The following is a 27,549-nucleotide window of genomic DNA, read 5'->3' on the forward strand; positions in this document are numbered from 1 at the left end:
TCCCGTAAATGACGATCAATGGTCAGAAATAATCGTTTATCGGGTGTATTACGATTGGGGTATTTTACTGCATAACGCCTTCGCTGCACTATTTCTTTGACATTCACCTACGATATTCCCGATAGTTTTTTGAAATCATAATTTAATCTGATCCAACTAATCCAAAGTTAAATGCATGTCTGCCATTTCCTGAAATGTGTAGGCTATTGTAATATCAAAATATTTTAATATTAATCTTATTCACGCAATAAATGATAGCTTTAAATTATTGACTATTATTGATGGAACTATTTGTAATTATTGTATCCGTAGAAACTAATTGTAATTTTATGGCCAACTAGGAAAACTAGTTTTTCGAAAAAGTGACAACAGGCAAAAAAAGTTTTAAAAATAATGTGCCAAACTAATGATGTCACAAAATTCATTTGATTTGAACGTATTCAAAAGTTTGGGGGGATTTAGGGCTGCACACCCCCCTTAAAATTTTTCTGTGCGCTTAGATTTTGTTGTTTCTTTTGTATGGAAAATGCTTTCAGAACAAAAAAGTAACGTGTCCAATTAAATTACAAAATGTCAAGTTGTTTAGAAGATAATGCAAAAAAACCTAAATTTTTAATTTGTAACTTCAAAGGGCTGTAACTTTTTTTGTGTACATTTTTGTAAGTTGGATTCAATCAATTAATTTTTGTCTCCGGAATGCGTGATTTAATTTATGACATACCTTTTTGAAACACCCTGTATTATGTACATTAATCTTTTTAAAATTTTAAAATCGTTATATTTTTTGGTTAATTTCCATACTTCTGCCCTAATTTTAACACTGTATATCGTAATATAGATAATAAGGATAGGATCGATATCACTAGTGCCATACATATTATGATTATCAAAAGGAAGCTGTTAAGTAGTGAATTAAATAATAAGGATTTTAAAATTTTTACAGCTTTGAAACCAAGGGCACATTCCCTCTCAAATTATAGTTATTACAAGACACAGCTAACTAAGAAACAGTCAAAATGAGTTTAAAAGACGTCTTTTCGATTAAAAAAATTAAATATCGTTACTTTCATAGCCCGTATCCAAAGGGTTTTGTAGGGTACGTAAAGCCATCGGTCCCGGCTACGTAAGTACTTGCACGAATGAAAATCCTTACGCTTTAAATTTAACTATAGAAAATGTCACACTGAGAGTGCAGTACGGGTAAGATACGGCAATGCTTTTCTTGTGGAGAATAAACGCGCAGGGTTGTCGGTTTTCTCCAGCTGTTGATTGCTCATGGTCTCACAGGACCGGCTTGGATAAAATGCATCTGCAGTACGAGTAAAATATTTTATATCATGTATACGTATACAGTAGAATAAAAAGGCATTGATGAGTTTTTGATAACGAAAACTATGAATTTTGCATATAAAACGTCAACATGAGATATACAATTGAATCATATTCATAAGAGTAACATTTGAACACCTCTTTACAAGAACAACATACAATAACTGTTGTTTTAATGTTTTACATAAAATAGAAAAAACCTACATAATTTCTAGGAAAGAATTTGGAAACTTGGAAATGATATTATTTAGAAATATTATATATAATATTTAAATTTCCAATTCTTTCATAGAAATTAGATTTTTTCTATTGTATGTAAGATATTAAAAATACAGTTATGTTGTTTCTATAAATAGGTCTTCATTTCTTTTGTAAAACTTCTGCTACAAATTACCATCATTAACATAATCACCTAAATATGGCCATAAACTCGTTTGTCATAATTAGTATTTGATAAACTCCAAGCTTTCCCTATTTCACCCCCTACCCATCCTAAGGATGGGTAGGGGGTGAAAGTGCTTTTGGAAAACGAAACTACACTTCAAAATTTAGTCCGAGTTTCAACAGAGAGCATGGAGTCCCATAAGTTTAAATCCGATGACTGGTGTTAGCGAAAGAAGCATTTACAATTTCAAAAAAGAAAAAGAACAGAATGGAACGTTGAAATCGCCAAAAAAACGTAAAAAACGAGTGTGTCAATCAAATTCTAGAATATTCACATATGACGAGGGTGTAAGAAGTATTCTACGGAGAATTGTTCATTGTGAATTTTTCATGAAAAATTTGCCGCCATTCTTAAAGCATATACATAACTTCATACAATGTAATGAGAATATACAGTCGTTGTCTCTTTCTACTTTATACAGACTTCTGAAAGATATTGGATTTGTTTATAAGAAACGTGGCCGAAGAAGCATCATGGTGGAGCGAGAGGATATTATTCATTGGCGCCATAATTATTTGAGAACTATACGACGTTTGCGAAAAGACCATTGCAATATCATATATTTTTTGGACGAATCGTGGGTTAATGTTGGCCAATCTATAAATTACGAATGGTGCGATACTACGATACAAAACAGTCGTGATGCTTTTCTCAAAGGTTTAAGTACTGGCTTAAAAGCACCTACTAAACGAGGTCCACGATATGTTTTATTGCATGCAGGTTTTTCAGGAGGTTTTCTTCCTGGCACACAGCGTGTTTTCCTGGCAATGAAAAATGATGGCGACTGTATATTTATAGCTATCAAGAAATGTAATTTAAAATATATTTGTTAGTTTAATAAAGTATAAATATAATATAATGTTAAATAACTTACACTATAAACCTTATACCTGCTCATCTGGTCAAGTGTGGGCAAGGAAAACCATTATCCCATATGGAATAACACAAGGTTTCGCTGAAAACTATCAGGTTGCTATGCCAAGGAACTAGGTAAACTTATGTTGTGTGTAAAAAATGCGAGACTGCATTATGTTTTAACAAGGACAAAAACTGCACTTCAGATTTCCACAAAAAAAAAATTCATAGTAGGTGTTAAAATTTCGCAGTGATTCAAGTGCGCAACTTGTTTTTTTAATAACATCGCCGGGATTAAAAAATGTGCAAAGCTTTTTCGATATTCCCGTTCCTGATAATTTTTCACATATTTGCAAAAGAAAAAGTTTTTCTTGGATATTGGGCTGGGTGCACGGAAATCGAGTTACCGGAGGTTCCACCCGGTATATTTATAGCTATCAAGAAATGTAATTTAAAATACATTTGTTAGTTTAATAAAGTATACAGTTTTATAATAAAATTCTCGCTAAAAACTTAAGGTCTTTTTATTCAAATTCATGCCTCTTATTTGGCTACGTGAAGGCAATTATTTTATCAATATATTATTTTATAATAAATAACAGAGCCCGGCGTAGAGATCTGGGTACGGTTCTGTGACTACCACTTCGACCTGTTTGTATCGCCAAGCACAAGGCGTGAAATCCGGCAATTGTGCATTCCTATATTAGCCGTACTGCACTCTCGGTATGACATTTTCTATAGACCTTAGCGACAAAGTTACACGTACTTTATTTTAATTCGTAATTACGCACCTTCTTGGGAAAAAGTTTGTGGATGATATGCACTTCCATGCAACAGCGAACCGAAATTAGTGATTTAAGACAACTATAAGAATTAGATACTTGATTAGATGTCTTAATTATATTTTGTATCTATAAGTATTTACGAAAAGGGCATTTTCATAAATTTACGTATTACTACGTATAATACTACATAATATAATAATCTACTTTCATTTATAGAAAATACGACGACCTCTTGATTATATTTTAACATAATTATTTGCCATTTTTAATGATTTTTAAAAGATTATTAAAGTGACATTTAAAAAATTAAGTTATAATACATATTTAAAATTTAAATATTTAAAAAACATCAACTAATCTAAGATTTAACCTACTAGCCCGTAGCAAAAATAATAATTCCGGTCGTTTATAAGCAGTAAGACTAATTAAAGTACAATTAAAACGTATCTAGTCTAGTTTTGAGGCTAGTTATATAAAAATGTTTCTAGAGAGAAAAAATGTGTCATTTCTAGATACATTTTAATATTTAAATAGTAATAATATATACATACGAAAAGAAGAAGGCAAAAAGTGCAATCCTATTTTGCGTATTTTTAATTGGCAATTAAATTTTATTCTAACGTTATTATATTGGCAGGAAGTAATCGACATATGTATCATTTTAATGAGTAGAAATTATGTAACTAATTATTTTAATTGTCACTCTTAAAGTTTCATATTTTTTAATGCTATAAATGATAATCAAATTATGCTTTGGAAGTTGCTATTTAGAACAATTCTAACTGTATATATTACTACATGGAATGATTCCACTGACGACAGTTGAAACTATCTTTGTAGACTATGGAGCTAGGAGTATCCAGAACGTCCTAGATATCTTTGTCCGACGACTTTTTCATCAATTATAAATTGTCATATTATTTTTTTATTATCTTTGAAACCCGTTAGTTTTTAACTTGGCCAGCCCAGCGAAGAGCCTCAAGGAGAAACTTGTACAATTCCTAGACGTACAGTTCATCATCCCTATCTTCCAATTTGGAGTCAAAGCTGGACACTCTATTCACAACGTATTACTTCAAACAGCAGCCTTCATATCACAATCCCCTAATGAACATCTCAGTGTGGAGAAGAAAATGCTGCAATATGGTCATTCCAATCGAAGACGAGAAATTGTATACGATACAATTTGCTGACGACCAAGCCATTCTAGCTGAAGACGAGAGCGATATACTTAGAAAACTGGAGGTGCAGTACACCAAGTGGGGCCTTACAATTAATATACAAAATAACAAGTATTTACTAACAGGAGAAAACTCAGAAAGCATACATTTGAAATCGGAACTATAAAATTAACTGAAACCTTTAAATACTTGGGAGTCCAACATCAAAAGCGGGGAGAAACGAAGCAATACATTCTAGGATTGACCAAGCAAGATCAGCCATTTAACAGCTACACGGACTATTGTGGAATAATAAAATAACAAAAGAAAATAAAAGAAGAAATTATAAAACAATAATAAAGAGTATTGGATTGTACGGCGCTGAACTTTGGGAACTCAATAAAAAAAACACAAAAATTAGGGCAATGGAAACGGACTGTTGAAGACGGGCGACCGCACAGTAGACCTGACAGTGTGAGGAACGTAGACATTAGAAAATAAATGAAAATTGACCTAGACGTAGTAGATACTGTCGAAGCCAAAAAACTAAACTGGTATGGACACCTGCAGAGAATGCCTGAAAATGGATGGCCAAAAAATATAGAAAAATGGACTCCGCCCACTAATCTACCCAAACAGGACATGCATATTATCTTAGGGTATTTCAATGCAAAGATTGGAAAGGAAGCAGCGTACAAACCAACAATAGGTAACAACAATAGTCTTCACGATGTCAGCAACGATAATGGAACAAGGTTAATAGACTTTGCAGCTTCCCACAACCTACTAATAAAATCGACAATGTTCCAACACAAGAAAATACACAAACAAACATGGGTCTCCAACGACGGCGTCACAAGAAATCAGATCGATCATGTTCTAGTAGATGCCAGGAAGGGTAGTAACTGTCTAGACGTAAGAAGCCTAAGAGGAGCTGATGGAGACACGGATCATTTTCTGGTAAAAACGAAGATAAGGACAAGAATAGCGTCCAAAAAAACACACAAGAATACACCAACATAATTATGGAATACCGAAGTTCTACGTAATAAGGAGACAGAACAGAAATTTCAAAAGGCTATAAAAAATCGCTCTAACACAGACAGACGACTATAACAACATCGATTCAGCTTGGAAAAATATCAAATTAGCTCTGACAAGCGTATCAGATGAAATGCTAGGATACAAAAAGAAAACAACAAAAAAATGGTTCGATGATGAATGCCTGAACTCCATAACAGCAAGAAATATGGCTAGAAAGAACATGCTACAAAATCCCTCACACAACAACAATGAAATGTATAGACAAAGAAGAACAGAGACAAGAAAACTAATGAAAAGGAAGAAGAGGGAGTATCAGGAACAAATAATCAGAGATATAGAAGAAAAAAGAAAGAACAAACAAGCGAGACAGTTCTTTAAAGGAGTTTCAGATATCAAGACCGGGTACCAAGCAAGAACAGGAAACTTCCTTCAAAACGACAGCGAGCAGCTTATTACTGATGACAAGGGAATCCTAAAAACCTGAAAGAAATACTTCTATCAACTATTGAACGACCAATCTAGCAGAAATACATTAAACATAGAGGTACATACAGCTGAAATAGAAGACCAATACCCGACATACAAAGAAGTAATACAGGCAATTAAAAAACTTAAAAATAATAACACACCAGGTAACGGTGGTATACCCGCAGAGTGCTTAAAACATGAAGGAGAAGCGTTGTACAGTTCTATATACAAGCTAATTCAAGACATTTGGCGAGAAGAAACAATGGCAGATGAATGGAAAGAAGGGGTTATTGTACCAATATACAAAAAAGGAAACAAAAAGCAATGTACTAACTGCCGGGGAATAACACTCCTAAACACCGCGTACAAAATCCTTGCAAACATCCTGCTAAAAAGAACCAAAACATACATGCTGGGCTAGACTGTGGACAGCGATGCAGGAACTTGGCTTTCCAAAAAAACTAGTCAGGTTGATACGGATGTGTATGGAACGGTTACGATGTAAGATGAGAGTTGGACAACAGTACTCGGAGACATTTGAAATAAACAATGGACTAAAACAGTTTCACTGAGTTCACTTATACCCAGAGGAAAATTGCTAAGACGAAAATAAATGTTTTACTGACTACATTTTACAAAATAATGGTCAAAAAGATTTAAAATTTTGACCAAGGCCGTTATATATAAATTATCTATCAAAGTAAAAAGTATTGCAAAAAAAAATATTGACATTAAAGGGTCAATGAAAACCAACCTAAAGCGACAAGTACCCACGTGATAATTTAAAAAGGATTTAAACAATTTGAAAAAAAAAACAAAAAAAGAAGGAAAGCAACCAATTTGATGTACTTATGGTGTAATAAATGAATTATAAAGAAATAATGTAAATATAAAGTTTACTTAAATTCTGAATTTGTGATCTTCTATTTGAATTTATTACCTTCATTGCACAAAATATTAATGTTGTCAAAATCCATGGTCTTTACCAATCACATTTACCAAATCACAAGAACGTTTCTTTATTCTGCAATCACTTTTGTGGGAAATAATGCGATTAGACAAGTTCCTTCCAATTTCACCCATATATAAAATTCAACAGGATTTTCTGAATTTAATTTAATCTAATAGTTACCGAGATACTCTATTTATTTATAAGCCAAAAAATTGTTTATAATTTAAAACATTCCTGAAGCTGTTCAAATAATCCGATTTCCATTCCATAACGTACATTTGATATAGATAAATTAAGTATTAAATGTAGGTAATTTTTATTGTAATACATAAATATTTATGATTAATTTATACTTCTTTAATGAACTTGTTCCATAGCAACCCTTTTTTTTTATTTATAAATGTTGATTTATTTAAAAAATTTTAAACAAATTAATAAAAAAGTGTTTTTTTTTTGTTTTAAAATTATTTTTTTTATAATTTGAGTTATTCTAAGACAAAAGATCTACTGTTACTAATAAATATTACTAAAAAAAATAAAAAATTTAAAATTAAAAATAATTGTTTAAACAAATTAGATGATTTATTTTACAATTTACTTATTTAAAAAAACGTCGAAATCCATAAACAGGAACCAAAGATACAGTTAACAGCTCCTTCCCCCTACACTGCTCTCGCAAGAGTTTCAAAGCCGGCCAATTTTGGGGACCACATTTTGAAACTTTGTGAACGATTCAGTTAAAAGGCAATCTTTTCGAATTTTGCAAAATAAAACTTTAAAGTATGTTAATGCCAATGACGCTAATAAAATCTCTTAATTAATATTACCAAATCTGCTATCAATTTAAAAAAAAAAGTGACTAAGTTCGTCCCAAATTGTCCTACGTCAACTATTTTTTCTTTTCAAATTGTGAAAAATGCAGGCTGTCTAAATGAAAAAATAATTTTTTTGTAGACAATGAATAAAAAGTTATTCTTATTGTTTATATGCCAAATATTGACATGATTTTGAAAAATTATTTTGCAATATTTAAAATTATTGTTCCTTGTCTTCTTTAAACGATAATAATAGAATGACCCTTCTTCTTTCAGTATCTGTCCGTATACTTACCATGACTACACAATTTTCTGACTTATTTTCTTGCAAAAAAAATTTATTTGGGATAAACAAATTAAATAACTTTTAAACTATTTGACCTATCGATTTGAAATTTTGACCATATTTTAGGCACTACAAGATCCAATATTCCGTGTAATATGAAGATTATATGTTCGTTTTTAAAAATGTTATAAATATTTATAAAAAACCAAAGTTGTTGACCTATTTTGCAACTTTCTAAGCAATAAATAAGGATAAAAACATTTACAATACACTATTTTAAAGGTTTCTATCAGCAAATGCTTTACTTTTTGCTGATAGACGAAAAAAGCGAAAATCCACCGTTTTTTGACATTAATTTGTTAATAAATAATAAAGTCCAAAAAATCAACTGCTGGAAACATGTAGGTTTTTGAATATTTCCTTGTTCCTTGTTATTTTAAATTCATTTATTAATAAATCCTAGCTCCAGGTCACTTAGTCACCACGATTTAGGTATATTGAGAGAGTTCTGACAGTATAATTAAATCATAAAACAAAAATTCAATAATTTTTTATAATAAATTCGCCCGATTTGAAAATATGCTACACGACATTAATTTCGTTTATATTTTTCATAATAACTCTTATTTTAATATTTGCTGATAAAATTAACATGGGTATCAAGAAAAGTAAGTTTAATTTTTAAAATAAAAACTACTTACCAACAACAGGTTGAAATAGAACAAAAATTGGATAATTCCAAGCACCAATAACCAAAACTACACCGTAAGGATCACTTGCAATCAAAAGATCGTCAAACAAATTCACTAAAGTCGTTTTAATTTTTTGCGGTTTAGCCCAACTGTCTAAACGTTTTAAAGCAGTTTGTATCTCAGCTTTAACTATTTCAATTTCCGCTATCAGACATTCATGGCGGGGCTTTCTAAGATCTTCGTATAAAGCTTTGCAGAGAATCTCCTCCTCGTTAGTTAAAAAGTCTAAAAGCCCCTTTAGCTGTTTTTTTCTAAATGGTATCGGAAGTGTTTTTCTTGATGTGAATACATCTCTTGTACGCTGTACAAGGTGAGCTGCCGAATTATTTGAATTCACCTTATCCACGTCTATCACCGACGACTGGTTCAGTTTAACCCTTGGCAAGACCTTACTATCCATGTTGTGCATTGTAAATAATACGTTTTATATGTCTCACATAGTTATATATACGCTTTTGGTTGATTAAAAGCTAGCTGACCTTGTCGCGGCGCGCAAGTTCAAAAGGTTGTTTTTATTATTTCGTAAAACTGAATTCTGTTTTTTTTATTTCTTATAATTATTTTCCTAAAAGATACTGTACCAGTTTTAGTTGACTACTATTTATTATTTCTCGTTGACAATGGCACTTAAAGTTATCAGCTACTTATTGATACATATTATTAATAAAATAGTGATAAATATTCCATTAATTACATTTGACGAATCAGACGCAATCAGAGGTTTACAGTTGTATTATCAATTGGACATTAAGTAGCAAAATGTAGTTTCGAGAAAAATGGGTTTACAGTTTTTAAATTTGTGTTCGGTGCCGCTTATAGTGTATTTTTATGTATGAGAGAGTAATAAAACAATAAATTATGTATGCAAATCCCTAAACTGTTGATAATTAAAAATAAAGATAGACAAACGTTTGCCACCATAACCGCTAACCTCCATTGATGGAGACGGCACTTGAAGAAGAAGAAACTGTTGATACGGGTGACTCAATGAAAAACAGATATTTGTCAACAAGTTTACAGAAGTATATAGGAAAACAATTTTAAATTGAGTATGACCACCAGGTATAAAGGTTGGAGCAGAATAGAATACAATAGTTGTGAGGCTTACTAATCCCTAAATAAGGTTGCCAATGTCGGAGTGATGGAGGTTAACAGGTACTAATGAATTTGCAAGAAATGTAAGATGTTTATTTTATTGGTTATATATAACCAATAAAAGTTTAATAAGTACCTACCTATTTACAAAATAAAGTTTAATTCTTTAGATAAAATAAAACGTTTTATTTTATCTATTTGCAAAATAAAGTTTAATTCTTTGCCTATTTGCAAAATAAAGTTTAATTCTTTAGATAAAATAAAACGTTTTATTTTATCTGAAATGAGTGCATTCCACGAAGTAAGGGCTTCAACAATCAAACATTTAATTCTTTAATTCCAGGAATCTACGACAGTAATTGACTAGATAATTACCTTCTAAACTTATTCCACAGAAAATGTGATAGTGGGTTTTTCCATTTTGTATATAGGAAGGTCCAAGTGGCGTATTCAAAATTCTTAACAGTTCACTAAAAGTAGGTACTTCAGTTGCAAGGTGCAGTTTATTGTGTATACTAGTGTTATGGAAAATTTGGAAGTGCCGTGTAAACGCCGAAAAATTGGTCCTCTAACAGTTAGTGAAAAAACATTAATATTTAATTGTTTGAAATCATTTACAGACAAACGTTTATGTGAAAGTGTTGATGAGACCGTTAAGTTAGTTAGCAGTACACTTGGTGTTGGGAAATCTACGATTTACAGAGTTATTAAAGAAGAAAAATGTGGTAGTTTTCAAATGCCAACGTAATGCTCCAGGGAAACCAAAATTTCAAATAGAATATCATTTTAAAGAAGGACTTCGACGGAAAGTGCATGAATTCTTCTTTAGACAAGAATTTCCAACATTGGATAAAGTTCTTGTCTAAGTTCGAGATGATAAGGATTACCCAGAAATGAGTCGAAGTACGTTATGGAAACTTTTAAAAGAAATAGGCTTCCGCTGGAAAAAGAATCCCAGAAAGTCTATTTTATTAGAAAGAAGCGATATTTTCATATGGAGAAGACATTTTCTAAGAACCATAAAGGAAATGAGAAACCAAAAAAGAAAAATATTTTATCTTGATGAAACATGGATCAACGAGGGTCATACACCAAATAAATTTTGGCAGGATGAAACTGTTACAAGTCAAAGGCACGCTTTTGTAAATAACTTATCTACTGGTTTAAACCCACCATCAGGAAAGGGACGCAGGCTGATAATAGTACACATTGGCAGTTCAGACGGTTTTGTTAAAGGTGGTTTATTAACTTTTGAATCAACTCGTACCTGTGACTACCATGAAGACATGAACGCTGATGTCTTTCAAGAATGGTTCGAACAAATGATAGATCTTCTTCCTAAGAACTGTGTAATAGTAATGGATAATGCAAGTTATCACTCCAGACTTATAGAAGGACTGCCCACAACCAAGTGGTTAAAAAAAGACTTGCAGAATTGGCTGAGTTCAAAAAATATTACGTACCATCCCGGATCTATAAGAAAGGAACTTTATTCGTTGTGTGCCCTTCATAAAGAAAAATTTAAAAAATACGAAATTGATGAAATTGCCAAAAATCGTGGAATGACAGTACTTAGATCCCCACCATATCATTGTGAATTAAACCCGATTGAACTGGTATGGGCACAGATAAAGAGTGAAGTTTCAAGAAAAAATACCACTTTTAAAATTCATGATGTTAAACAGTTGTTTTTGGAGGCCGTAAATAATGTAAAACCTGAAAACTGGGAAAAGACAGTAAATCACACTATTAAAGAAGAGGAAAAAATGTGGAAGCTGGACAATATTACTGATAAAATGATCGAGCCAGTTATTATAAATCTTGGTTCTGAAAGTTCATCTTCTGAATCTGATTTGGATTTGTAACAAGTAGCTGTAAGTTTTATATTAATATTTTTATTCATGTATTTAACATACCTTAGACGGTTTTAAAAACTCTTTTTCTCTTTTGTAATTTTTAAAAATTAAAAAAAATGTGAATTTTTTAAAACCCTTTTTAATGTAGGCCAGTCAGTTCTAATATAGTGTGTGATAAAAGAGGTCACTTTTGTTTACATACACATAATACTTTATAACACTGAAATAATTCATTTATTTTTTACAATTATTCAAAGTAATTTATCAATTAATCTTGAGCACGCCCATGGAGTGGTCGGAGCTACCAGTTAAAATTATGCTAATTACTCTCTCGTTCATAAAAATAAACTATAATAAATATAATAATATAAATAAATGTTCGAAATAAAATGTCGCTTAATAAGTTAATGATTTTTTAAGTTATATGTAAGTTAGGATTCGAATACTTTATTAAAAGACATATTTGCCGCTTAACCCTTTGAGACCCTGTGTACATGTGTATGTACATAGCTTTTATTGTTTTGTTAAATACCAACTACCCGCTTATCTATACCGAAATAGCATTCAGTCACTCAAATATACATTTACGATCCACATTTTTAACTTCTGCTTCCATCTAGTGGTCAACAGGTAAAGTTGTCAGCGATTTTGTTGTAAAGTGTCAGCTGTTTAGTTGGTAACCGATACTGCTAGTTTTATTTTACGAGAAACTGTTATCTTTTGTGAAACGAAATCGATCCAACTTTTTAAGTGTGATTTATAAGGTAAGTAGTTTTTTATAAAGTACAAAACATTGCCATAAAAACGATAGTTTTGAAATAAACAAACACTTTTTAGATGCACATGAGCATGTACAAGTGGTCTGAAAGCATATTTCTAATTGTACATCTGTATGTACATATGGTCTAAACTTGGGTTTTAACTTAGTATTGTTGATTGCAGATAACATGGATTACAAAAGAAAAAAATATGATTTCGACAACCCAAAACATCTCCAAGAGTTAATTGACCTGATAGAGGACGGTAACGTATCAGAAATAGACAATTTGGAAGTTCCCGGAGGAGAGAGTTCTGACGAGGATGATGGAATTCTGGATAACTGTGAGAATAAATCTATTATAAGACCAGGGGTTGATGCTTTGACCAGACGTGACACTGAGACACTGAAAGAAGGTGATGGCAGCGAAAATGATAATGAGGAGTTAGGGAGAACTTATGATTCAGACGACGAATATATACCAGATGAAGTTGCAGGTTACTCGGGTACAAAAAAATTAGGAAGTAAAGTATGTTTCTCAGAAAAGGATTGTTCTAAAAAACCAAAACAAAGAGAAATTAAAACAAAAAAGAGAACCATAGAGTCGACTAAGGCATCGATAGAGACTCCTACATTTACATGGCATCCTACTTCCTCAAATACAAGTCTTACAGAGCCACTGTACCCAATTCAGTATTTTTCGAAGTATATTTCAAATGATTTGTTTGAAAATATAGCAACATTTACAAATTTATATGCCTTACAGAACGGAAAAATTTTTAGACCAACTAATGAGAGAGAAATTAAAATTTTATTTGCACTTCATATAATGATTGGAATATTAAACAAATTTCCCAAAATTAGGGTGTACTGGGAAAGAAGCCTTGGTATTAGAATGTTCCTAGATAACATGTCTAGGGATAGATTTTTCCAGCTTAGAACATGTTTACATCTAGTGAACAATTTGGAAAGACCAGCAGGTGATACAGATAAATTTTATAAGGTTCGTCCTATCATCGACGCTGTCAGAAAGAGATGTTTACAGCTTGCACTTGAGGAAGTACTCAAAAGGTTAATCTAATGATTCAAAATAAAAAATTCGTGTTAAGGTAAATCCGGGGAAGTGTGATTGTGATATGGTCGATATCTATACAGATAACGACTTTGTTTTGTTGACCATAGGAATTAAGATTTATTTCAATCCCATCTCTAGAGTATATTTATTATAATGCTCTAAAACTAATTTTTTGGTTATTTTTTAGCCTTAATAGTAATACAAATAAATAAGTAAGTAAATAAGTAATATGCTTTATTGTCACTAAAAATTGTACAAATTTTATGGACAAAGCTTATAACAATAAGACAAGATAGAAGAAAAAAATCAGAATAAGAATCGTTTGTATTTTTAAATACAAACCATTTTAAATACAAAAAAAAAAACAATAAAATTCTTCCAAAGTTAAGCATAAAAAATACTACGTAATTAAGAATTTACAAACTTCGTAAAATGTACCTAACAAAAAATAAAAATTGAAATAAATGAATTAAGGACTCACATATTCCACCTCCTTGTGCTAAACAGTAACCAAATATGTCATACAAATTTCTCCTCATATTTTGGAGTAGGGCTGGTGTAATGTTTGCAGAGAAATAAAGTATTTTTGCCCTTAATTTAACTAGGTTTGTGGCCCTTTCAAACTGATTCCTATAAATATTTTATTTGAGAAACCCCAAAAAAAGAAATCGTTAGGCGCTAATTCACAGGATCTAGCGGGCCATTTAATTGTACCACGTGTTGGAAATAAACTTCCTGAAAATTAACGGGGAGGTGTCGAACTGCCGGAATGATCTCATTCTGTAAAAGTTGTAAATATTTGGGCCCGTTTAGGTTTCTATCGATAAAAAATGGACCGAAAATATGGTCGCCTAACATCCCAGTACAAACATTTAACTTTTGCGGATGCTGCGTTCGCACTACAACACTAAGGTGCTTATTTTTCCGAGATAACTTGCAACGGATGGACTGTGTTTTTGATGTAATGAAAATCAAGATTCGTCTTTTTATTCTGTTAATCTAACATAAATTCACAAAACTCCATCCGCCTAAAGTTATCTTTCGGAAACAGTTCTTGTGTTGGTTGTATCTTAAAACACTGTTACCCATTCCTTTTGGGAACTCGCTGGACAGTTCGAGCATTCACATTGACTTCCCTAGCAATTTGTACACTATTGCAGGGTTTACTAGCTTTTACAAAAGCACAAATATCAATATCCCTGTTTTGACGCTCCTCATTGACAGGTCTAACACGTGGTTCATTACCATCATGACACTTTTTACAACTGTTTACACAAGTTTGAAAATGTTTAATGGTATTTTTAACTGCTGGTGAGGGTCTACTTTCGAAGGCAACAATAAATAAATCAATAATTACTTGTGGGTAAATGTGAGCACGTGTGCCGGGGCGACTGTGAACTTGCAAAACTATCTTTTAATTTTTAATTCTAGATTGAACATGGTAAGAAACTATAAACGGAGGTCGGATCGAGCAACCAAATATACCCAAGATGATGTAAATCACGCATTGTCCGAGATAAAAAGAGGGGTTTGTCATTTGTTTGATATACCGGGCACATAAATTGTTTAATATTCCTAAAACAACATTATTCTATCATGTGACTGTTGCTCGAGGTGTTAAAAGCAAATCACAAGGGAAGGCTCCAGCAATTTCACTCCAAGATGAGACTGGATTGGCACAACGACTAAAAACTATGGAGCAGTGGGGATTTGGAATATGTAGATTGGAACTACTAGAGATCGTTTGCGAATTTGTTACCAAAAATGACATAAAAAGTCCATTTAAGGATAACACTCCTGCGGATGAGTTGTTCGAGAGTTTTAAAAGACATCACCAACTTATCTACTATACTATACTATACTATATTTTTATTTCTCCATATTGTTCCATTCAGGCAACATGCAGCTCTGTTTGCTCTATTCACTTGACCTTTCACTTGTGTTTCGAGTTTTCCATAGCTACATAATGTGATACCTAGATATTTAAACTTCATCACTTGTTCTATTATCTGACCTACCAGCTCCAATTTATATCCTAGTAAATTTGCTGTTATAAAGAACTTGGAATATATCTTTGACAAATTATTTAGTAGTAATGTCAATTGTATTTTACGTAATGATTTTAGGAATAATAGGATAAGGAAAAGACAGTTAAGATTTGATTTCACGTATAGTGCGTCTGTATATCCACTTATACATATTTCACCCTAAATGGGATCTTCAGAACGGATATTCACAAACGCTCTGAACGTGAAAATAAATATTTCCTGTCTTGAGAAGCAACTCTAACATGGCTTCGTATGGACGCAAATAGCGACATCTGATAATAAATCCGTAAACTAATTTTTTGAAACCAAATTCAGATGTCTACTTGAATCTGTGCCTTCTAAGAATTGCAAGGCAAAATAGACCTTGATAAAGATGTTATTAGTGACATGATGAATCTAAAATTGCATTCCACAACATATCTCCTCAACTACGCAAAAATCCTTAGCTAATTGGTTTCTTAGAAACATCTTTATCAACGTCTGTTTTGCCTTGCAATTCTTAGAAGGCACAGATTAAAGCAGAAATCTGAATTTGGTTTCGAAAAATTAATTGACGGATTATTGATTTTAATTTTAATTTAATTTTGCAGACGATCAAGTAGTGATTGCACAAAACCAAGACGACCTCAGCTACATGATGAAGAAACTACAAGAAGAATATACCAAGGCTGGCCTAGATATTAACCTCGCGAAAACAGAGTACTAGTACCTATCTACAAGTGAAGAAGACATAGAAGATCTACAGATTGATGACAACGTAACAATCAAAGGAAAGGATAAATTCAAATACCTGGGGTTTATAATCACGAAAAAGGCAACAATAGAGGAAGAAATTATACAAAGATTAGGACAAACAAGAACAGCAATCCGACAACTTAACTCAGTATGGTGGGATAGACACCTAAATATGAAGACAAAAACGCAGATTTATAAAACATTAGTGCGAAGTATTATGACATATGGGGCTGAAAATTGGATCATAAACAAGACAAACAGCAGTAAGATAGTAGCAACAGAGATGGAATGCCTGCGAAGATACTGCAGAATAACAAGAATGATTAGGAGAAGTAATGACGAAATAAAGTAAAGAACATCAATAGAAACAGACATACTAACATATATAGAACAAAAAGACTAAAGTTGTATGGACATGTAAGAAGAACTAGCGACAGCAGATGGATAAAGAGAATAACCCAATGGAGCCTCATAGGAAGGAGGAAAAGAGGACGACCCCGAAAATCCTGGAGGAACGAAGTAGACGACCCCATGAGTAAGAGAGGACTAAACTATGGAGAATGGAACAATAGAGAGAGATGGAAACGGTTGAGCGAGGGAAGGCAGTGAATACTGTAGAATCCCTAAATATATATGATTTTAATTAGGATTTTTCAAGTAAGTTCTTCTACACAAAGAAAATAAAAGCAATGTTTTAACAATGTGGCATTCAGCAATGAGTTACTGAACCTTGTACTTTAAAGAGTAGCGTTATCTCTAACGCTAAAAATTTTTGTTTTACGTCACTTCAAAACCAAAAATAGTGCTAAATCGGCACTATCTCTTGAAATCATGTCGCTCTTAATCTAAAAAAGATAAATTAAATAATACAAGAATAGAGATTTTGAGAAGAGTGTTAAAACTGTCATTTCTGATCATACATATTATGAAGCGGTGGCACTAAAGGTTACGTGACTCGTAACGTGGCGTTTCTGATTACCTAAAAATATTTTAATGAATATAATATGTTTTAAACGGTCACTTTTAATAAACTTTTTAATCCAATTAAAGTAAAATTGACTAATTATGAAACACGCTAATAACGTTATCTTAATTAGCTTTTTTATATAAGGTAAAAATAAAATCATGTACACATTTTTTACTTTTAAAGGGGGAGTAAAACTAGTTCGCGTCCGCAGTAAAATATTGCATGTGCACCCTGGGTAATCTAAATGAACTAGCACAAAAGGCTCCAGATAATATGTTACAAGATCTTCTAGTAGACAATCTTTCACAAGATATCCTGGCAGAAGGAAATCACAGTTCTTACAGTTATTACAGATGACACTTTCAACAAATGGATGTTCTAAAAATTTATTGACAAAATAACTTGGACCCAGTGACCCAATTTAATAATATTAATATAAAATGATTTAAAAGGACAAAGTGTGAGGTATAAAAATTTTACGTAACAAGGGGCTTTGAAAACAAAAAGCAGTTGGGATTTGCTGAAAAATAAATTTTATTTGTAAGTGTAAATGTATATTTAGGAATAAGAAAGAGAAATTGTTTTCTAAGACTGCCGACAAAAATAGAGTTCAACTTTGGGGTATTCCAAATGAATGCATGACGTAGAATTTGTTGTCAAGTCAGAAGTGGGTAGTATATTGTGTGTATAAGAAAACGAAAGGAAGAGACAAAGGAAGAGGATTGGCGGAAAGAAAGATTGGGAAAGATATGTTTTTGATTGGAGAGTGTTAATTGGTCAAGGAAGAGATTTTTATATATATTAGATTATAATATATGGAAATTGAAAAATAAAATAGCTGACATAAATAAGAATAAATGTAGAATTTGATATGTTAAATTTTGTTTGTTTTTCATGTTTAGTTAACGTCTCTGTTTGAATTATTTTAGGTTGAAAATGATTCTCCAAATTCCTTGTGGACTAAATATTCCATTTTGAAATTCACATTAATTGTTAAAAAAGATGCTGATATTTTCCATTTTAAAGGTTAAAATATGTTTTATAATCCTTTGAAAATTGTTTAAAATAAAACAAACTTCATTCCATAACATTTTTTTATTATACAACAGGGTTTTAGGCTATAACGCGCGCTTATTATGCCCTAGGATATAAAAAGTGTGTTTATGGTAACCGTATTCAAGGTAAAATAAACAAATAATATGCAAGAGAATAACGAACTAATAGAAAAGAAACATATTCAAAAGGAAAGATGGGCAGATTATTTTCGATCCCTATTTGCCCGCAACGACAATAATCAGCCGCCAACACCAAAGGCAACGGCAAATTAAGAAATAAATATTAAGGAGGAAGAGAAAAAGGGAATATTAAGGCAAATAAAAAAAACTACCAGGAAAGGACACAGAGGAACAGATCTGACGAAAAAACTACTAAAACTAATCCAAAAAATAATAAAACAAAACAGAATTTCTCAAGAATTGAGATCAAGCATCTTAATACCTCTCTTCAACAAGGGAGACAAATTTGACCCTTAAAATTACAGAGGGATCAGTGTAATGCCTTCAATAGCAAGAATCTTTTCATCAGTTATAAAAGAAAAACTATAACAACACATGGACCATTATAGCGAAGAACAAGCAGGATTCCGAAAAGCCAGATCATGTTTAGATAATATATTCATTATGAGACAGGTGATTGAAAAGAACAAAGAAAAAAACATTGAAACACATATGACCTTTATCGACTTAGAGAAAGCATACGATAGCGTGCCCAGGAAACAACTATGGGAAGCAATGAGAAGAATGCGCGTTAGAGAGAAATGGGTGAATATAACACAAAGACTGTATAAAGAAACACAAGTGCAAATAAAGTTAGGTAATGAAATAACAAAAACAATCACCGCAACAAAAGGCCTCAAATAGGGATGTGGTCTCTCACCTACACATTTTAACATATATATATATATATATATATATATATATATATATATATATATATATATATATAGATCAGGCTTTGAAAAGATGGTATAGAAAATGCAGAACAATGGGTATACCAGTACAAGAGAATATATTACATTCACTACTTTTCGCAGATGATCAAGTCATTTTTGCACAAGACAGGGAGGATATGGAATATATGATAAGAAAATTAAAGGAAGAATATGAACTTTGGGGACTCAAGATAAATATGTGCAAGACCGAATACTTATGTATTGGACCCGAGGTTGCAGATTTGAACTTAAGTTTAGAAGAAGAGACTATTAAGAGTTGTAAGGCTTTTAAGTATTTAGGGTCAATGATTAGCCGAGATGGTACTTGTATGAAAGATATAGAAATGAAAATAGCACGGGGAAAACAAGCCACAAGAGCACTTCATGGAGTGATATGGAACAACACTCTAACCAAAGAAAATAAAAAGAGGATCTTTCAAAGCATAGTGATGAATATTACCCTTTATGGAGCGGAAGTATGGCCAATGACAACAACAATACGAAATAAAATAAGAACAGTTGAACTGGACTTTATTAGAAGATGTCTACAAATCACAAGAACGGATAGAATAAGAACGGAGGAAATATGGAACAGAATGGAAGTAAAATGCTCAATTACAAAAAGTTGGAAAACAGAGCCCTGCAGTGGTACGGGCATGTACAAAGAATGCCAGAGCATAGGTGGCCGAAAAGAATATTAAACTGGAACCAGCCGGGAAGAAGACGGAGAGGAAGACCTGCTACAAGATGGAAAACATACGTCGGAAATGCTATGATAGATAGAGACCTCAGAGAAGGTGACTGGGAGAATAGAGTGCTGTGGAGGACGAAAACGGCGAACTCATAATGGGAAAAGCCAAAGAAGAAGAAGAAGAAAATTACAGCGGAAATATTTTATTAAACACAACACTAAAATTATTGACCAAAGTGATAACAAATAAACTGAATGAAATTATAACACTAACAAAAGAAGAACAACAAGGTCTTAGGTCGGGAAGATCATGCACCGACGATATATTAATAATAAGGCAAGTGCAAGAGAAATCATTAGAATACAACAAATCGGCATATCTTGTTTTGTGAAAACTGTTATACAGGACAGGCGGGGATACTGACTACTATACTACCGAGGACATGACACAAACGTATTTCAAAATTGACAGTTCTGGGTCACACAGTGATTTATTGAAATTATTATTTTGAAATACAAAAGACTAATATAATTATGAAAATTTTATAAATAATATAAAACATATCACATAAATAATAATATTAATAAATATTTTATTATATATATAATAATATATGTATATATATAATATATATAATATTAAATATATATACAAAAGGAACATTTTTATATTCGAGAGAGGAAGAGAGAGAAAATATATCTTCTGTCTCTCTCTTACTCATTATGTTACATATGTAATGATTTCACAGATTCACTCCCATACAAATTTCCAACGTGGAGCGCGCGTATAGAAGTATAACTTCAATAAAAATGTTTCAAAAATTAAATCTTGCTAATTAACATGGCCTTTAATGTTAAACAAAAAAGTAAAACTGCTAGACAAAAGGGGTTACTGTAAATAACTTGTTATTAATATTGCAAATTGATTATAGAAGGATTTTTTTTAATTCAGTTTATAAATTGCTTGTTTCGTATTTTCATTGCTAGAGCAATTTACTTTCGTACTCCTTAGGCTGTACAGTGGTGTAAACCATTGGCTGTCGAATATTTAGTGATAATCCAAAACAGTCGCAAAGGCTATAGCGGGATAAGATGGTCAAAAGTGTCCCCGCACCGATCAGCAACGCGACTTGTGCCTTCAATAAAGTATGTAAAAACAGGAATTTATACAAATTTTTAGATTCCCAGATTCCATAGAACCTCTTAAATCTAAAAAAGAAGCTTCTTTCGACTTTATTTTTTTTTACGCAATTTTGTTTTAAAAAATCGGATTTAAAAAATTCATGAAGATGTATCTTTCGAATACAAAATAACCTGATTTTTTTCAAATTTTTATATTGAAAATTGAGTCTAGGAAAAATCATTGAAATTTTCAACAACTTCTTAGGTTATGTTAATCATTTTTGGCTTACTTTTAAATAGTAATTTTTTATGTGTTTTTTTTTGTTCTTTTGAATGGCTAAGGCAGAGGTTTCAATTTTTGATCGGGAAGCATCGAAAAATCAGTTTTTTTACTAATTTATTTGAATATAACCTCAAAACTCAGTTGATAATTCAACATTGTTCAACATTTTTTCTTTTTTCTTTTTTAATTTTTTCTATATTATTGTAAAAGTCCCATTTCACTCTTTCATAAAGATAAAATTCGAAAATACTACGGTTTTTTATCCTTTTCGCACTTTTTTTTACCTTACCTCAAAATCAGATATTTAGATGTATGCTATTCCATCTATTTTCTTAGGGGTTATGAATCACCATTGTCAAAATAATAATTTTTAACTTACAAATTCTCAAATTGCGAAAAAATCGTGTTTTTCTAATATTTTCACTCTTTTTTGGCTCATAACCTTAAAATCTGATAGATAAATGATCGAATTTCCACGTGTTTTTGATCGCATCCTTCAATTTTGTTATACCACTTGTCTTTTTTTCTGGGTGTGCACAAGTCGCGTTGCTGATCGGTGCGAGGGCACTTTTGACCATCTTATCCCGCTATAGCATTTGGTAAATATACTTTATTGCAAGTTTTTATTATAGCATAACCTACATATCATTTAAAACACTTTAAAAATACTTCTTTCCTACAGTTTAATTAAAATATATTTTTCATGTTTTGATTTGAAGTGTAACGGTATATATATATATATATATATATATATATATATATATATATATATATATTGTCATTGTGACATTTAGTTTGTATATCAAAATTTTCCGTTAAGATCTTATAAATATCCAATTTTTAAGGTAAAAATGAACAAAATAGCAACAGAAAATCACTTTTCATTATTTAATAGATCATGAATAATAGCAAGCTAAAGAAGATCTGAATAAATTGGATATTTCTGTAAAGATTTACAAAAAGATGTTACCACATAATTGGATGCAGTCAGATGTAGAAATTAGTAGTGCAACAAACTTTATTGCTAATCTGTTTAAATAATTTATTTCCAATACAACTGATTTAAGTGAAGACGAAATTATTCCCACGTCGAAAACATATCACGCAATGACACTAATTATCAACGGTAAGATAAGAACCGGGATTATAGTGTTTTTGACAATTACTTATGAACATTTTAATCACGTTTTGTATATGTGTCAGTTTGTGGGTTTGTTTACGGTACCCCAAAGTACCTTTTTTATGAAAATGCATCCAGTTGATTATTTATATAACAAAACTGTCAAAATGACAATATATGAAAAATTCCGTTAAGATCTCATATATATATTAAAATTTGAAATTTGGTTAAGTAAATGGATAAAATAGCAACAGAAAATCTCATTTTGTTACAGTTTTTATGAATAATACGACTTTTGATCCAAAATACAACAACAATGATGATAATTTTGATGAAAAATGTGAAACATTCAATTTTTTAGATAATGCTCCCCTCGATGTCTGGGAAACTGATTTTAATCAACGATGGAACTATAAATCTAATTAATATAATATAACTCAATGGTTACTGGCAAAAGCCATTGTACGACAACACTTGCCCCTTACCAACCCGACCTGAGGCAGCGTGGTAAGGTATGCCTCGCAACCCCTTATGAATAAAGGAAAAAGAAAGCCGCGGCCCTCATTCTCCGTAGGCCCAACTGACCCCGAGATGGGTAGTTCTCAGGAACCAGTCAGGAGGGCAGAGGGTGCTAAGAATCTGCGGAGTCTAAACCACTACCCAGCCAGATCAACAACACTATACGTAGCGACCTATAACTGCAGGTCGTTAGCGAACCAGGCAAAACTCATAGAGTTAGAAAATGAAGCAGTCAATATTAAATGGGATGTCATCGGAATAAGCGAAGTAAGACGAAAGGACGAAGAGTTAATAGAACTTGAATCGGGCAACATCCTCTATCACAAAGGAACAGAAAATGGACGAACAAGTGGAGTGGGGTTCCTAATTAATAAGAAATGGAAGGATAGGATAGTCGACATAGCAAGCACCTCAGACAGAGTAGCTAGTCTAAGTCTAAGACTATCCAGAAGATACACCATCCAAATTGTGCAAGTATATGCACCAACCATATCCCACTCCGATGAGGAAATAGAGAAATTCTACAATGAAATAACTGAGGTGCTTAACAAGAACAAAAGCCAATTTAAGTATCTAATCGGGGACTTTAATGCCAAAGTGGGTAAACAATCAAATCAAGAACAATGTGTCGGCAACTTTGGCATTGGAGAAAGAAATGAAAGGGGAGAGAGACTGGTTCAATACGCACATTACCAGAACCTCTCAATCGCCAATACCTATTTTAAGAAGAACCTCAATAGGAAATGGACATGGTTAGCTCCCAATGCAACTACCAAGAACGAAATAGATTTCATCCTAACTAATAAGCTGAAAACCATAAAGGATGTAAGTGTGCTTAACAAATTCCGAACAGGTAGCGATCACAGACTAATTAGATCTCGGGTCGTTCTAAACACTAAACTAGAAAGAATGAAATTACTCCAGAAACCAACTGCAGGGGTAAATATCACTAACCTAAGCAACAACTCGGAACGCTATCAAAATTTAATTCAAGAAAAATTACAAGACCCAACGAATAGCACACACTTAATGGAAACAATCTTAAATTGCGCCAAAGAAGTTGGAGGATCACAAGCACACAACAGCAATAGAAAACTTTCAGATGAAACAACAGCTCTCCTGAAACAACGAAGAGAAATGAAAATTAACTCCAATATTAATAGAATTGAATATACCGAACTGTGCAAAGTAATACGGAAAAAGATCGCAGAAGATATAAAAACCTACAATGAACGACTTGTACAAAATACAATCGAAAACCGTAAAAGCTATAGGAAAACCAAGAGGAAGTTAGCAATCGGTAGAAAGCAAATAATAGCATTGGGAAACAACAACAGAAGGATCACAAATAGGGATGAAATAATAAAACATGTAACCGAATTCTATGAGGGTCTATATAAAGCTCCGGAAGCACAAGAAATAGGCGAAGAAGAAATTGCGGTTCAAGAAGATGTACCAGATGTTCTCGTGGATGAGGTAGAGGCAGCTCTTAAGAGCATGAAGAACGGCAAGGCAGCCGGTAATGACGGTGTTACAGCCGAACTTCTAAAGATTGCTGGTAAAACAACTTGGAAAATCCTAGCAAAAATATACACAGACTGCCTAAAATCGAGACATATTCCAAAAAAGTGGAATTCAGCCAACATAATCCTTATTCACAAGAAAGGTAGCAAGGAAGACATTAGAAATTATAGACCGATCAGCTAGCTACCTGTGATATACAAGGTATTCACCAAAATCATTAACAACAGAATACAGAACACACTTGACGCTGCACAACCCCGAGAGCAAGCAGGCTTTAGAAGTGGCTTCAGCACAATGGATCATATTCAAACATTAAGGGAAGTAATGAGCAGAACAAAAGAATATGATCTACCACTGGCGCTAGCATTCATAGACTTCGAGAAAGCATTTGACTCCGTATACCCAAGAGCAGTCATAGAAGCTCTTGTCGACCAAGGAGTAGATAAACCATATGTCGAAACGCTAGCAAATATATACAAAGAGGCCACAGCTAGAGTAAGCATATATGAAAATACCCCAGAATTTCCCACTCAGAAAGGAGTCCGACAAGGAGACACCATATCCCCTAAGCTCTTCACTGCAACCTTAGAAAATATCTTCCGGAAATTAGACTAGAACAACCAAGGTCTATGTATAGATGGAGAATACCTAAACCATCTTAGATTCGCTGATGACATCATTCTAATTGCTAGAAGTCCTGAAGAATTACAACTGCAAATTAATGACCTTAATACAGCCAGCAATGAGGTAGGCCTAAAAATGAACCTAGCAAAGACTAAAATAATGTGCAATGATCTGATCGCCAACGTGGAAATAAAAATTAATGAAACCTCGCTAGAAGTAGTAGATGAATACATATACCTGGGACAGCTCATACATAAATCGGGATCACTACTTCCGGAAATCAACAGACGAATAAAACAAGCGTGGTTAGCATTCGGACGAAATTCCATAGTCTTCAAGTCCAAAATGCCACTATACCTCAAGAAGAGAGTATTTGATCAATGCATATTACCCGTCTTGACATATGGATGTGAAACTTGGATATTAAAGAGAGAAATAACGTCGAAACTCCAAGTAACTCAAAGAGCAATGGAAAGATGTATGCTAGGGATAACAAAGAGGGATCGTAAAAGAATTGAATGGATACGGAGGCAAACCCAGGTGACTGATGTAATCCAAAGAATAAAATCCCTGAAATGGCAATGGGCAGGACATATGGCAAGAAGAACAGATAACAGATGGACCACTAGAACAACTATGTGGTACCCCAGGAACGCTAAGAGACCAAAGAGGCGCCCAAATCTCAGATGGGATTATGATATTAGAAAATTAACAGGAACAACGTGGTCTCGAATAGCACAAGATAGAAAAATATGGGCGCAAATGAGCGCAAATTATTAGAACAACGTATAACTAAGACATCGTCGAATATAGAATAACATTGAAATAAGGGAGGCTGCACCGTAATTGGAAACGGTTGATAAAGCTGCACATGATGATGATGATGATGATGATATATATATATATATATATATATATATATATATATATATATATATATATATATATATATATATATATATATATATATATATATATATATATATATCTTAATATATATAAATCTCGTGTCACAATGTTTGTCTTCAATGGACTCCTAAACCAATTAACCGATTATAATAAAATTCGCACACCATGTGCAGTTCGATCCAACTTGAGAGATAGGATAGTTTAAATCTCAAATTATAGTCGCAATTTTAATTTATTGCTAATTATTTGTCTGTTATTATTTGACAGTCACAATTATCTGTTAACTCCAAATGATTCTAACAGATGTCGATACCTTTCGACTGGGTTGAGTAAGTAATCAATAGATGGCGCTGCTATGGTAAATCTACGAACGTGTCATGTAAGATACATTTTAATAGCATAATTACCACGTGTTGTTGACGCTATAAAATTGATTAAATTTATTTTGTAGTGAACGAAATACTGTATAATTCAATTATTTCCACTTTTTAAATTTTTGTTGTTAGCATAGCCGGTCACGTGTTACTTAGACTGAAGTGTAAATTGAATTCATATTATATTGAAGATAATACAGTGAAATTAATCCTGTTTTTTACTTATTTGTGCTTCATTGATCAAAACCTTATAATTTAATTTGAATATATGTATGTAAGTATTATCACATAATTATAAAATTTAATTAAAATGTCAATGCAAAAATGATACACAATTTCCTACACTTTTTCAATAGTTGTACAAATATTTTTTTTTATTGTTGTTATTTAACCTCTATTAAAAAATATTTAGCACTTATTATTTCAATGTGCTATGATACCAAGTTTTTCAGATTTTTTTCTTATATTTAAACGATTAAATTAGTATTTCAATTCTTATTGAAATTATTATTTAAAATCTATAATTTAAATATGTACATGTCAGTATTATCACATAATTATAAAAGTTAATTAGAATGATTTTCAATTTTTCTTTTCTCATATTTAAACGATTAAATTATTATTTTCAGTCAAATGCCACCGAAAAAATCTAACCTCAACAACGCGAGCAGCAAAGGGTCACGACGCAAACGTGTTGAAAGAGCTCAGCAATTACCAGAACAAATCGAAACAAGAAATACAGCTCAAAGAATCAGGACTGCAGAAAGTCGTGCACAAGAATCTCAAGAACAGCGTGACGAACGTCTGCAACAGAATATTACGAGAACAAGAGTGGCACGAGAACGAAACATAGCTACAGTACGAGTACTAGATCGACAAAGGCAACGGATCAGCCGCTCATTAACACAAGCATCATTCGTTCGGCTTGCCTTTGAATATGCACCAGATATTAACTACTCAGCGCATTCA

At 32.4% G+C, this 27,549-nt stretch overlaps 2 protein-coding genes across 3 annotated transcripts in view; one reads left to right on the forward strand and one right to left on the reverse strand.

Annotated features, from left to right (window-relative positions):
• Positions 1-27,549, forward strand: part of LOC140446197 (synaptotagmin-15-like) — a 712,326-nt gene that overhangs the window by 661,603 nt on the left and 23,174 nt on the right. The window lies entirely within an intron of this gene.
• The window catches only part of LOC140445011 (aldehyde dehydrogenase, dimeric NADP-preferring-like), a 67,619-nt gene that overhangs the window by 37,883 nt on the left and 2,187 nt on the right, over positions 1-27,549 (reverse strand). Inside the window, exon 1 of one of the 2 annotated variants that reach the window (XM_072536789.1) lies at positions 8,841-9,468. The exons of the other annotated variant lie outside the window; for it this stretch is intronic. Within the exon in view, the coding sequence (XP_072392890.1) occupies positions 8,841-9,300 (460 nt within the window). The 5' untranslated portion in view covers positions 9,301-9,468. Of the gene's footprint in view, positions 1-8,840; positions 9,469-27,549 lie in introns of those variants that run through there. 2 annotated transcript variants of the gene reach the window in all.

Source organism: Diabrotica undecimpunctata, chromosome 7 (genome assembly GCF_040954645.1).
Source record: "Diabrotica undecimpunctata isolate CICGRU chromosome 7, icDiaUnde3, whole genome shotgun sequence".
NCBI classification, from domain to species: Eukaryota; Metazoa; Arthropoda; class Insecta; order Coleoptera; family Chrysomelidae; genus Diabrotica; species Diabrotica undecimpunctata.